This window comes from Dasypus novemcinctus, chromosome 8 (genome assembly GCF_030445035.2).
Source record: "Dasypus novemcinctus isolate mDasNov1 chromosome 8, mDasNov1.1.hap2, whole genome shotgun sequence".
Classification (NCBI taxonomy): domain Eukaryota; kingdom Metazoa; phylum Chordata; class Mammalia; order Cingulata; family Dasypodidae; genus Dasypus; species Dasypus novemcinctus.
Window position 1 is genome coordinate 14,976,930 of NC_080680.1, and position 13,578 is coordinate 14,990,507.

The 13,578-nt window shown below is 49.2% G+C and overlaps 1 protein-coding gene across 1 annotated transcript in view; it reads left to right on the top strand.

The window, feature by feature from the left end:
- IPPK (inositol-pentakisphosphate 2-kinase) overlaps positions 1 to 13,578 on the top strand; it is a 67,498-nt gene that overhangs the window by 11,739 nt on the left and 42,181 nt on the right. Inside the window, exons 2-4 of the mRNA XM_058301472.1 lie at positions 2,060 to 2,107; positions 4,324 to 4,419; positions 12,632 to 12,698. Of these exons, the coding sequence (XP_058157455.1) occupies positions 2,060 to 2,107; positions 4,324 to 4,419; positions 12,632 to 12,698 (211 nt within the window). The remainder of the gene's footprint in view (positions 1 to 2,059; positions 2,108 to 4,323; positions 4,420 to 12,631; positions 12,699 to 13,578) is intronic.

The following is a 13,578-nucleotide window of genomic DNA, read 5'->3' on the forward strand; positions in this document are numbered from 1 at the left end:
AAGCTTTCGACTCCCGTGGCACAGTTGTAAACTGAGCACAGCCCTGCACGGAACAGTGCACCCCATCCAGGTGATGATGCACCTTTGAGGGAGGCTGAGTTTCTGGAAAGTTGTCTAAAATTAGGATTTCCATATATCCCCTTCTGTTTTTCCTTCACTTTTGATGGAATTATAGTTCCATTAACATGATCCTCAGTCAACTGATTCCCACAATCAACCGTTGAGGTTGGCCTTGGATGGCGGAGGGCAGAGTAGCAGCATGCACGCCTCTGACCCTGGCTTCTCTAAGTCTAGTCTTGGGACTCAGGATGTACAGCTACCAGGCAGATGGACCGATTGGGAACTAGAACTCAGGAAGAGGAGGGGCCAAGGGCCTGTGAGTTGGAACTGGGGCGGCCGGGATTTGAGAATAGCGGGCCTTGTCCCTGAGTGGGACCTGGGCCCAGGCGCCAGGGCGGTGAGAGGGTACCCAGAGCCCTTGTGGGACTGCCTGTGTGTGTGGAGACTGAGGCAGGCCGGCAGGCTGGGGACCAGAGGGAGCCCAAGGGGCTTTGTTGCCATACCAGCCTCGGTTGTTTCTGAGGCATCTTGTGGATTTGAAAGCTGTGCTGGCTTAGCCTTCCTCAGGCCCAGCCTGCGCTCCAGGCCCCTCTGCCCAGGCTTTGGCCCAGGTCTGACCAGCGACCATCGTTTAGTGCCGGCCTGCCTCGGGGCGTCGACGGCCCTCTGAGGGCACTGTCTTCTCACAACGCATTTCTGCTGTGACCCTTCCAACGCTTCCAACCCCGCCCCCCAGCTCAGCCTGCTCCTCTCCCTGGCTCACTGCCTCTCTCTGGGCACACCCAGGCTTTCCTTCCTCATTCCATCTGCTTGGAACGCCCTCCACCGCCAGCGGCAAGGACTGCAGTTCCCTAGCGCCAGCAGCCAGAGCCGCCCGGGCAAAACCCTCTCCTAACTGCACGTCCACACCCCTTCAGAATGTTTCCGAGGAGAATGGCTGTCTCAAAGGCTGCCTGTGATTAAAAAAAAATATTTTTTTACATTCTTCTAATGTAGATTATATGAACATTGTAAAAAAAATTGGAAAATTCAAATAAATAAATAACCCCAATTCCTGCTGCCTTGACACACTGTTAAAAACCATGTCAAATGGCTTTCCAGACTTTTCAGTTTCGCAGATCACCCACATACTTTATTTTAGACTCTTTTTCAGTTGAAGTAGCCCACACCTATAGAAAAAGGCTCAGATCCTGGGTGTGTGGCTCGATTCATGACCTCAGAGTAAATGGCCTGATCCAGAAGCAGCGCACCACCAGCCCCCCGAGCCTCTCTCGGGCCCTCCCATTCCCCACGCCTTCATTGAAGGCGGCATCACCAGATGCTAGTTTTACCTGTTTTTGAACCTTATATAAATAGAATATTACCCACACATACGGTGGTTTTGTTTTTTGTTTCTTTTTGGTTGGTTGGTTGTTTTATAGAAACGGATTCATCAGATAAGCCCTGGATTCATTAGATAAGCCCTGTTGGGTAACTGTTTTCACGTGGGTGATCTGTGATGACCGTTAATCTATATCTGTAAATAATGAACCACGCCTTTATTTTCTTTTAAATGGCTGCATTGGATTCCCTTGTCTGCACTAGGCCACACTGTTAGCCATTCTCTCTATTATTAGACATTTAGGTTGTTTCTGTTTTATTTGGAATTATTGACAGTGCTTTTTATACACCAGGAGCACTTTTGTGCACCTTTAATTATCTTCTGAAGATGAGTTCCTGGGGCAGGGCCTACTGGGTCCCAGGGCCTGGAGTTCTGGTTGGCCGAGGCCTGTAATGTGTGCCCTTGGCACATACCAAGTCCTGTGCCGCCTCCTTGGTGCTGCTGTCTGCTTCTAGAATTGGTATCATCCTCGGGTCTTCTTGGCCTCCTTGCTGCCGAGCACCCCCTGTGGGCTTCATCTGCTGGGACTAGTGCCCCCTGAGCTCACCGGGTGACCGCCTTCTGGCTGTCCTGGGCTATGGGCAGAAGACTAATCAGATTTGCTTTATTTTCCAACAGCGCTGTGTGGTCCTGCGCTTCCTGAAGTTTCCTCCAAATAGGAAGAAGGTAAGTTAGGCTGGTGTGCCATCCAGTCATTAAAACAATTGTCTAAGAAAACCTTGATTTGTTGTTGTTTTTTTCTGAATGCAGAATTAATAGTACTATTTATAAAAATTTAAATATGACACAAGCATCTGATTCAGAAAGTGATGTGTCCCTCATTTCTTATTCAACACTTCCCTGGATCCAGTGCTTTGACCTGTGTGGCCCGGAAAATGGTGTCATGTCGCCACTGGTGAGTTCTCTGTGGGGCTCTGCTGGGGAAAGGTGGCCTGTTCAGGCGTGCGGGCTGTGGTTAGGGTGCCCAGGTCCGGTCTTGGCGTTGCTGTGGCACTTTCCTTAACCCTGCTGCCTCTGTCCCCATCTCTGGGATTGGAGCCATGAAAATAAAGTCTCTAGCTGTGAATGACAGCCTGTGTTACAAGTCAGCCTGGGCAAGATGAAGCAAATGAGTCATTAGGTGTCTTACTAGCTAACTAATCTGAGAGAAATGCCATGGCCTTCTTCCTAAGAAAACCTCAGTGGACTGGCCTCTGCCCCTTCTGCTGACCACTGAGTCACCTTGCCTGTGCCATTGTCCCATGATGTGGGGTGGGTGGAGGCCAGGAGCTTGGTCCACAGCCTGCTGCCACTGCGTTTTTATCATCTCAGGTGGGCCCACGGGCCCAGTTGTAACAATGCCAAGTGCCACGTCTTGGACTCTTCCTGTGTCCATGGCACTGGGCTCAGCCCCTAGGTGCTTTGGCTCCTTTAATCCTCTCAGCAGCCCTCTGAGGGGGGAGGGTTTCCTCCTTGTGCTTGAGCAAAAGGGAGGCTTAGAGGAGCCAGGAAGCCTCTGCTGGCTCTGGCCTGTCCTCAGTGGCCCAGCTGGGTTTTGAGCCCATGTTCTCACCTAAAAACCAAAGTAAAAGTTGTCCATGTTGGCCACACCTGCGAGCCATGCATTTGAGAGATGGTGGTTACAGTGGGCGTGTGGAAATTGGGCTCAGGATGTGGGTGTGAGAGGCCGAGGCCACATTTGAGTCACTGCTGAGACAGCGGTCTGAGATGGAGGACTGGAGGCTGGGCAGAAAGGAGAGGTGAAGGGAGCCCAGCCGGCTCATGTGGACGGTAGCTGGTCCCGCAAAAGGAGAAGTGCAGTGCAGGGCCTTGCTTCTTAGAAAGAGAAAGTGGGAGAAGGCTGCGTTGTGGCCATCTAGGTGGGGGTCAGTCCAGAGAGCCTCGGTCTGTGGTGGGGAAGAAGGGGGGTGGTGTGAGCTGCGTGGCAGAGCTGGCCTGCGTCTGTGGCCTTGGCGTCCCTGCAGCCTCCTGGCTGAGAAGACATCGCGGTCAGTGAAGGTACTTCCAGCGGCAGTGGCACTTATCTGCCTAGGCCACTGAAGGAAAGTGTGCTGAAAGCGTCTCTCCTGTGGAAACCAGAGATGAGCGGGGGCTGCCAGCAGCTGTTCTGCCTTCCCTTCTTTCCTCCACTCAGAGACAGCAAAGCCCAAATCCAGCGGAACCCCCTCAGCGCTGTAAAGGCCTGGCATTTTGTGCGTGCCTCCAATATCTTGTCCTTCGGAGGTTGATTCTGGGCAATGTCTTTCAAGGCTGTAAAGTTGCTTTTATTTATTATATAAATGAGCTGCCTTATTGGGAACTCATGTGTGGTTATTCTTCTGTTGATAAGAAGGGGCTATTCCAGCACCACCCCTTTTCTCAGAAACTCGGTGACCACTGCCGCACACGGCCACAGGGTGTGTCCTAGGGTATTCTGCGGGGCTTAGTGCTCATGTAGTGGTCGCATGTGCCATGGACACAGGCAAGTCATGGGGACGAATGGGCACAGCCGTCATGGCTGTGCAAGCCTGTCCCACAGCCCAGGTGGCAGTGCCAGGAAAGGGGGCAGTGGGGCTTTCCAGGGGCTCCGTGGTGCAGTGGGGCCAGCCCAGGTCTGGACCCTTCCCGGGTATTCACCATGCGCCGTGTGCCAGTCACCGTTGCGGGCCTGGGAGGAGGCGCTGGGGAGAGGGCTGCTGATGTGGAAGCTGCAGCTCAGGCGCAGGCGCTCTGTCACGTGCTTCCTGGTCTCGCCATGCCCAGGGCTCTGGGGACTGCAGATGCCGCAGCCCTGCTTCTGAGGTTGATTGTGGCCTGGTTCTCGGAGTGTCAGCGCACCTTAGGGGGGTGTCTTGCTCCAGAGGGCGCTGCCACTGAGGTGCTCCTATTCTGGTCTTTTCTAGGCCTCAGAAGAAATATTTCAGCACCTGCAGAACATAGTGGACTTTGGGAAAAACGTCATGAAAGAATTTTTTGGGGAGAACTGTGTCCACTGTGGGGTAAGTGACTGTCATTAGTGCTGCTGAGCATTCAAGGGTGGGTCCCGCACCAACAGTACCCAGCCCGCAGTTAGATTTTGAACTCTGCTGACTCATCTCGCTTTCCTCGTCTGCTTCACCGTGAGGAAGGCAGAGCAGGTGTTCTTACCCCCATTTTCTAGATGGGAAACATAAGGCTCTGAGAGGCCGTGTGAGCCCCCAGCTTCCAGGGCCCCACCCCCACCGCCTGGCAGGATGGTGGCTCCCCTCTGTCCTCAGGGAGGCGTTGCGCCTGGTAGAGGCTCTTGAGGGATGGTCCGGACATCATAGCCTTCGTCGGTGCCATGGAGGGATGGGCTCTTGCCCCTCTGCCTTGTGTGGGCATCTTCGCAGCAGGTCAGGGTGGAAAGCGTAGGCTCTCGCCTGGGGGTGTGGCCTGGCCTCTTGGGGCGAGCACCCTGGTGGGACTTAGGGCCTCTCCTCTGGCCTTGCCCTCTCCTCCCGGGTGGACGAGGTGGTAGACTCTCCCAGGTCTTGAGTAGCTGAGAGGAGCTCTTACCGGTGAGCTTCAAGGTTAGGCTACACGGCAAGGGAGGCCACTCGGGAAGCCACTGTGCCTCTCTTCAGGGGACTGGCCTTGGCCCTTGTGTGGTGATGGCCATCCTCACGTCTCGGCTTTGATCCCCACCACACGTCTGCGTCTGCTGGCCTTTCTGCTTCACTTAGGGCAGAACCCCGAGCAGAACTGGTGAATGGGTGTGCCATTCTGAACAGAGAGGACACTGTCTCGATTTTGTAAATATTGGACCGTGTGTCTGTCCTGAGAGATACTATATGAAGGAGAGAACAAAGTTCCTTTGAAGCTTAAGGGTCATTAAAGTGGGATTTCAAACAGCTCTGACAGCAAAATGTCCTCCAAGGCAGGAGGGTCCTTCAACAGCTTACGGTGGACTACGGGTGGGGCCGTTGGTCCCTTCTGCTGTGATCAGGGCTCTTGAGGCATCACACAGGGCTCCAGGCATGAAAGGCTGCATTCATACTCTGTGCTCATCATTGGCCTGATGTCCACCCTCATGTATCAGTTAGCTGTTGGTGTGAAACAAATTACCCCAAAGCTTACCAGTGCCCTAAAATGGCAGTAAAGAAGCTCTCACACAGTTTCTGGGTGTTTAGGCTTACTGGTGCTTCTGACCTGGGGTCTCTCATGAGGCAGCTGCCAAGATGCCAGTCAGGGCCACCCAGGTCTGACTGGGGCTGGAGAGTCCCTGCCCCAGGGGCTCACACATGTGACTGCCAAGCCAGTGCCTGCTGCTGGCTGGGGGCCTTGGGTCTCTGCCACACGGACCTCTCCTTTGGGCTGCCCAAGCGTCCTGACGACCCGGTGGCCAGCTTCCCCTAGGGCAAGGGATCCAAGAGACAGCGTGGTAGAAGCCACTCCCGAAGTTGGGAGGCCTTTCCACAGCGTCCTCCTGTCGGTTACGCAGGGCAGCCCTTGCGGGGCGGAGGGAAGTGCCCAGGCCTGTGCGTGCTGGGAGGCAGGAACCACGCCGCCTTCTTGGGGGCTGCCTGCACAGAGCACTCTCCTCGGCAGCGTGGCACCCTGGGAAGCGCCTCTGCCCGGTGAGCCAGGGCTCCTGCTGGCCGAGGATGAGCTTTTCTGTCTTGTACCATCCAAGGGCTTTTTAGACCCTCTGCCCCTGGACTGGATGCGCTTATGAGGGATCAGCCAGCTGCACCTGCTCTTTCCAGCCACCAGGTCTTTGACTCCAGATTTGCTTCTATTTGTCTTTAGTGCAGAAAGGATCAAAATAAATGTAACTGGCTGTGGGGCTTGCCAGGGTCCGCCATCGAGCCCTGAGTTGTTCTCCATACGTGTCTCCTCTGGATCAAGCCAGAAATGTGTTCTTTTCTTCGGGATGGACATTTTGTCCTGAGAGGACTGTCTCTTGGGTCCTGGCCTGATTGAAATGTAGGGCACAGAGTCCATTTCCAGGTAAACTGTGCTGCTCACACAAATTGGAGTCCCTCAGAGTAAACTCCTTGACCTGCCTCATTGGGCCATATCTATAGGACCCACAAAAGACAGCTTTTGAGGCAAAGACAAAAATGTGTAAATGGTGCTGTTTCTCTCTGGCCCCCCTGTAGGCCTTTCTCCCCAAGGGAGGAGGAAGCTGACGTGGTTAGGGCAAAGCAGCGCTCTCCCAGAGGCATGTCTGTTCCCTGTTCTGGGACTCTCTGTGTCGGGACAAGACAAAACCAGCACCTGTCATGACAACGGCAGACAGAGAGAGATGGGCAGGCACACCCACCCTTGCCTTCCACCTGGGCTACTCATGGGCTCTGTGCCCAGCCGCCTTTTAGAGCCCGGCCTGGGAGTGTCTCTGTGTGGAGAGCTTAGTAAACGGGAGAGCCAGGGGCTTCTCCTCCTGGTTCTCCAGTTGTTTGCTTGGTAAGTACTGTTAGAAATTGAGATGCCGATTTAATTTCAGAAGTTCAGCCTTCTTCTGGTAGGCCTCTTTCTCCTTGGGGGACCTCTGCGGGCCAGCCTGCGCTCCACGCTGGAACACTCCCTGGTGAAAGCATTTGCTGGCCCAGGTCATGCCATAAACCAGGAGTGCTTGGTCTCCCTAGAGGAGGTTCACCTGCCGGGGCTTCTCCAGCCTGGCGGGGAGCCCTGTACCTCTCGTACATCCGATCCTCAGTAGACAGAATGGTGATCGGGGGAAAGCTGGTGAAAGCCACGACTCTCCTGGGCATGCCCCTCTGAGCCTGGTCTCAGCACTAACAGTTTTGTTTCCATAAGAAAAATCCTGCAGTTTTGACTTTTATGTGATTCAAGCCCAGTCTTTAGGGACAGTTTTGCTTTTTAATGTATTTTTTAATAGAGAAGTTGTGAACTTGTAAAAAAATTGTGCATAATTTGAAGCATTCCCATACATTACCCCTCCACCAGCACCTTACATTGTTGTAGAGCACTCATTTCAGATTATCAAAGCACATCACCAGAATATGGTCCAGAGCATTCACTTGGGATATTTTTCCATACATCCCGTTATTAACACCATGTATTAGGAGTGTACATTTGTTACAGCTCATGAGAAAACACTCTTCATATTTATACTGTTAACCACAGTCCGTCTTCTACCACATGGTTCTCAGTGTTATACAGTCACATGCCTTGTACAGTGTATCCGAAGTGTGCACTCAATGGCTTTTACTTTCATCACAGAGTTGTGCAGTTATTGCCCCAGTAAACTTTTGAACATTTTCCTTAGTCCAAAAGAAAATAACTCATATTCCCCTATTATTGTTATTTTTTTTTAAGATTTTTTTTTTCTCTCTCCTTCCCCACCTCCCCAGTTGTCTGCTCTGTGTGTCCATTTGCTGTGTGTTCTTCTGTGACCGCTTCTATCCTTATCAGCAGCACCATGACTCTGTGTTTCTTTTTGTTGTGTCATCTTGTTGCGTCAGCTCTCCGTGTGTGCGGCGCCATTCCTGGGCAGGCTGCACTTTCTTTCGTGCTGGGCGGCTCTCCTTACGGGGCGCACTCCTTGCACTTGTGGGGCTCCCCTACGTGGGGACACCCCTGCGTGGCAGGGCACTCCTTGTGTGTATCGGCACTGCACATGGTATCCCCTGTTATTGACCCTCAGCTTTGATATGGTACCTTCTTTGCCATTGATGCCAGAATATTACAATACTGCTGTTAACTATAGTCCATAAGGTACATTAAGTGTATTTTACCCAGGCATCACTATGTTCTTACCACCTGGTAATAGTGACATATACTTGTTCTAGCTCATAGAAGAACATTCTTGTATTTGTACTATCAACCACAGTCCTTATGCACCTCCAGTTCACTGTGCTATTCAGTCCCTAGATTATTCTCCAGCTTTTTTTTCAATTGACATTCACGTCTCTGAACTACCCCTTTCAGCCACAATCCCATTTAAAAATCGACTGTGTTCGCTATACTCACCATAATTTGTTACCGTCAACTCCATTCTACATACTTTAAGCATCTGTCCCCCTTCTCAACCTTCATCCTATCTCCTAGTAACCTATAGTCTAGGTTTTAACTTGATTTATTTATTCTTTGCAATTATTTCATAAGGGACTTTTTTTTAGGGTTCAGTATTTTTAGGCTTCAATATTCATTTTTACTTAATATTTACATACAGTGAAATACACATATCTTAAGTGATGAGTTTTAACAAACATATTCATACACACCTCCGTAACACAAATCCTATCAAGTTATAGACCATTAACCTTCACTCCATAGATTTCTCACATATTAATCCTCATCCAGGGGAACACTTCTTTTTTTTTTTTTTTTTTGATTTATGTTTTACTTATTTCTCTCCCCTTCCTCCCTGGCCCAGTTATCTGTTCTCTGTGTCTATTTGCTGTGTGTTCTTCTTTGTCCGCTTCTGTTGTTGTCAGTGGCACAACTTCTTTGTTGTCAACGGCACAATGGAAATCTGTGTTTCTTTTTGTTGCGTCATCTTGTGTGTCAGCTCTCCGTGTGTGCGGCGCCATTCCTGGGCAGGCTGCACTTTCTTTTGTGCTGGGCACCTCTTCCTTACAGGGCGCACTCCTTGCATGTGGGGCTCCCCTACGTGGGAGACACCCCTGCATGGCACGGCACTCCCTGTGTGCAGTGCGCATCAGCACTGCGCATGGGCCAGTGGACTTGGCCCAATGGATAGGGCATCCGCCTACCACACGGGAGGTCCGCGGCTTGGAACACTTCTTTCCACATTGACTCAGTGCTGGGGCCCTGCTGTGTGGCCTGGGTTGATGACCTTGGTCCCCTTGCGGTTCTGGTGAAGCCTTCCCGCCCGGTGGAACAGGTGGGTTCACACCACTCTGTGAATCCAAATTGGGAGTTGGTAAATGTTGTCTGATATCAAAGAGGATGCCTACCTCATTATTTTGATGTGAAACAGAAGTATATCTCCTGTATGAGGTCAGTGCTTTCAAGTTCTTTGGAAGAAGTGCAGTCCTTTTCTCTTACAACCTTGCTGACCGCCGGCCTGCATGGGCACTGGGTCTAGAGTGGGAGCACAGGGCACTCTGGACTCTGGATTGGGCCTCACCCCCTCCTCTTTGTGTTTCTCTCGCAGCATTGATGACATCTGCATTGGCTGTGGCTTCTTTTCCCAACAGGCAAGCTGCATTCCCCCATCATAAAACCAGCCCTTGGTGTCCTACAGGGTGACATTTGTGCTAGCTGAGAGCTTCCTGCACTGCACTGTCATGTTGGCCAGGTCTTGCTTGTGTTCCTTTCTCATTCCTCCATAAACAATATCTGCCATGTGTTATTGAGGTGCCTTGTATTTTTGGCTTCTTTAAAGTGGAGTGAGAATTGGGCTTTTTTGAGACAGTTCAAGCTTAGAAGTTTTAATTTTTTTTCTTAAGGAGGTACCAGAGATTGAATCCAGTACCTCATACATGGGAAGCAGGCACTCAACCACTTGAACTGTATCTTCTCCCCTAGAAGTTTTGATTTTTGACAACTCCCACTGTTTTTCCTTGTCTCACCTTACCTAATTCAATAATAACTTTCTTGGTAATTTACAAATATTTCAAATATTTTTTTATGTCCAAAGTATTCAATTTAATTTTTTAAAAAACTGTACTGTGGTAAATATATATATAACATAAAATTTGCCATTTTTGTATGGTACAGTTAGTGGCATTAATTCACAACATTGTGAATTAATGTTGTGGTGAAATAATCACCACTATCTGTTTTCAAATCTTTTTCATCACCCCATACAGAAACTCTGTACCTTTTTAAGCAACAATTCCTCTCTCTTCCCAGCCCCTGATACCGTCTAACTTACTTTTATTTTTAAAGATTTATTTTATTTATTTATTGCTCCCTCCACCCTGTTTGCACACGCTGTCTGCTCTCTGTGTCTATTCATTGTGTGCTTTCTGTATCTGCTTGTCTTCTCTTTGGGAGGTAGTGGGAACCGAACCTGGGACCTCTCGTGGAAGTGAGCCGTTCAATTGCGTGAGCCACCTCTGCTCCCTGCCTTGTTTTATCTCATTGTGTTTCCTCTGTGTCTCCTCACTGCATCATCTTGTTGTGCCATCCCATCGCGCCAGCTCACTGTCTTGCTCGTCTTCTTTAGGAGGCACAGGAAACCAGACCCAGGACCTCCCATGTGGTAGGCGGGTGCCCAAATGCAGGTGTCCAAATTGACATTCACTTCCCCCTCTAGCCTACTTTTTATGTCTCTATGAGTTTTCCTGTTCTAAATGTTTCATCTAAGTGGAGTCATGCAAGGTACGTGCATTGGTGTCTGGCTCCTTTTACTTAGCATAATGTTCCCAAGGTCCCTCCAGGTTGTTGTGTGTATCAGAACTTCATACCTTTTATGACTGAGTAATGCCCATTGTGTGGATAGTCCATAATTTGTTTATCAGTCTGATGATGGACAGTTGGGTTGTTACTATGTTTTTTTTTTTAAAGATTAATTTTATTTATTTATTCCCCCCCTCGTTGTTTGCATTCGCTGTCTGCTCTGTGTCCATTCACTGTATGCTCTCTGTGTCTGCTTGTCTTCTCTTTAGGAGGCACTGGGAACTGAACCTGGGACCTCCCAGCTGGGAAGGAGGTACTCAATTGCTTAAGCCACCTCAGCTCCCTGCTTTTTTTGTGTCTCTCATTGTCTTCCCTCTTTGTGTCTCCTTCGTTGCATCATCTTGTTGCGTCAGCTCGCCATCTTGCTCGTCTTCTCCAGGAGGCATCGGGAACTGAACCCGGGACCTCCCGTGTGGTAGGTGGGAGCTCAATCGCTTGAGCCACATCCGCTTCCCTGTTTCTACCTTTTGACTATTTATTGTGAGTAATGCAGCTATGAAAAGGGCATGTAAGTATCTGTTTAAGTCCCCATTTTCAATTATTTGGGTGTATACCTAGGAGTGGGATTGTGAGGTCATATGGTAATTCTGTGTTTAACTTTCTGAGGTACTACCAAATTGTTTTCCACAGTGGCTGCACATTTTACAATCCCACCAGCAGTTCAGGAGGGTTCTAATTTCTCCACGTCCTCTCCAACACTTGTTATTTTCTGTTTTTTAAGTAGCCATCCTTGTGAGTGTGAAGTGGTATCTCATCATGGTTTTGGTTTGGGTTTCCCTAGTGACTGATAGTACTGGAGATCTCTTCATGTGCTTATTGGCCATATACCTTCTTTGGAGACATGTTGATCCAAGTCCTTCACCCATGTTTTAAATTGGGTTGTTTGTCTTCTTGTTGATTTATAGGAGTTCTTCATATATTTTGGATATTAGATATTTGTGGCTTCCACATATTTTCTTTTCTGTAAGTTGTCATTTCACTTTCTTGATAGTGTTCTTTGCACAAAAGTTTTAATTTTGATGAAATCGAATGTATTCATTTTTGTTTGTTGCTCATGCTTTTTGTATTGTATCTCAGAATCCATTGCCCATTCCTGGGTCAAGACTTTTCCCCATATTTTTTTCTCAGTTTTATGATTTTAGCTTTTATATTTAGGTCTTTGAAGCCATTTTGAGTTAATTTTTATATATGATATGTGGTAGGGTTCCAACTTCATTCCTTGCATGTAGATATACAGTTTTCCCAAAACCCTTTGTTGAAGAGACAACCTAGTTTTTATAGAAATAACATTTTCCTCAGTTTAGAACATTTTGAGGTAAATGGCAGAATCACAGGTTGAGCTTGCAACACCAGGCTGGGGACAAGACATGACTGGCTGGCCCGTAGCAGCAGAGCATGTGGGTGTCCGCAGGCAAGCCTTGGCTCGTGCAGACCCCTGTGCACATGGGCAGGGGTCATTATTCTAGTGGGGAAGGTGACATGAATGCTGGCTCCCCAGCAGCTGTCCCTGAGATCCAGGAGGCCTCCACTTTGTTATTCCTGTTCTGTTAGCAGGAAGACGGGATTTTTAACAGCCCCAGCCCATCTAGCTTAGAACCTTAGGCCTCCATTTGGCCTTCTGAGGTACTTGACTTCTCTGAGCTTGTCCTGTCTGGGGCAGGGTGGACCCTCGACTTCCCTGGGGTGGTGAGGATGCAAGAGTGGCTATATGGGGAGCCCCCCCAGAGCTGGTGCTGGGTGCATGCTTCCGCCCCCAACCTGAGAGCAACCTGGATATATGTCCTTAAAATAATAAGGCAACTCTTACTTCCCAAAGCCACGTCAAGAATGAGTATTTCCTATTTGTTCTTACAGGAAGTTGTTCAGCTGCCTTTAGATTTCGTGAAACAGCTTTGTTTAAAGATACAGTCTGAAAGGCCAGGTAAGGGCTTTGAACTTATAAATTTTGTTTGTAATTCAAAATATTCCACTTGAAACATGTTTAACATTATGACTGATATTCTTCAGTAATTATTCTGTTGCCACAAGGATGTTTTCCAGGGATGCATTTAATGCCAGATACTTCCACACCAGGGGAAGAAATCCTAGGAAGCTTGCAAATATTGTTCAAGGCATCACATGACAAGAGCACAGCACAGAATACATGGCTAAGAACTAATTACTAAAATGTTTTAACACTGCATTTGGGAGCTGGAGGCATCGGGGGAGACTTGGGGAAGGGAAGGCAGGGCAGAGGAGCCTGCAAGAGTCAAAAGGAAGTTACCTGAGCCATAGCAGGTAGCCTGGTGCTGAAGGGGCCCCAGCCCTGAGGAGCCCACCCCCGGATGCTAGAGTCCAGGCCTGCCTGCTTATACTCCCAGAGGAAACCGGGAAGCTGGGTGAATTTCTGTGGTTGTTACCTTCCCGGCCATTGCCAAATACCATCCTTCCCCCACCCCCACCCCCGCCCCCAGTCAGCAAATTCACCTTCCTGTGCACACAATGGTGCCTGCAGTGGCAAGAGGCAGGTCAAAGCCTTTTCTTTCCCACTCAGATCGAAAACTTAAAATCCAAATGTTGGGGAACAGGTGTAGCTCAGTGGTTGAGTGCCTACTTCCCATGAATAGGAGTTCCTGCGTTCCTTCCCCGGTATCTTCTCTAAATAAAATAAATAAAATAAAAAAATAAAAATAAAATAAAATGTAAAGGAAAGAGAAATACATATGTTGTGGAGTATGGAAATGCCTTCTTACCAAAGGGCAGCCCGTCAGGTAGTATAAATGGCTCATGGAAAATTCCCTCTTGATTTAAGAAAAAGATAG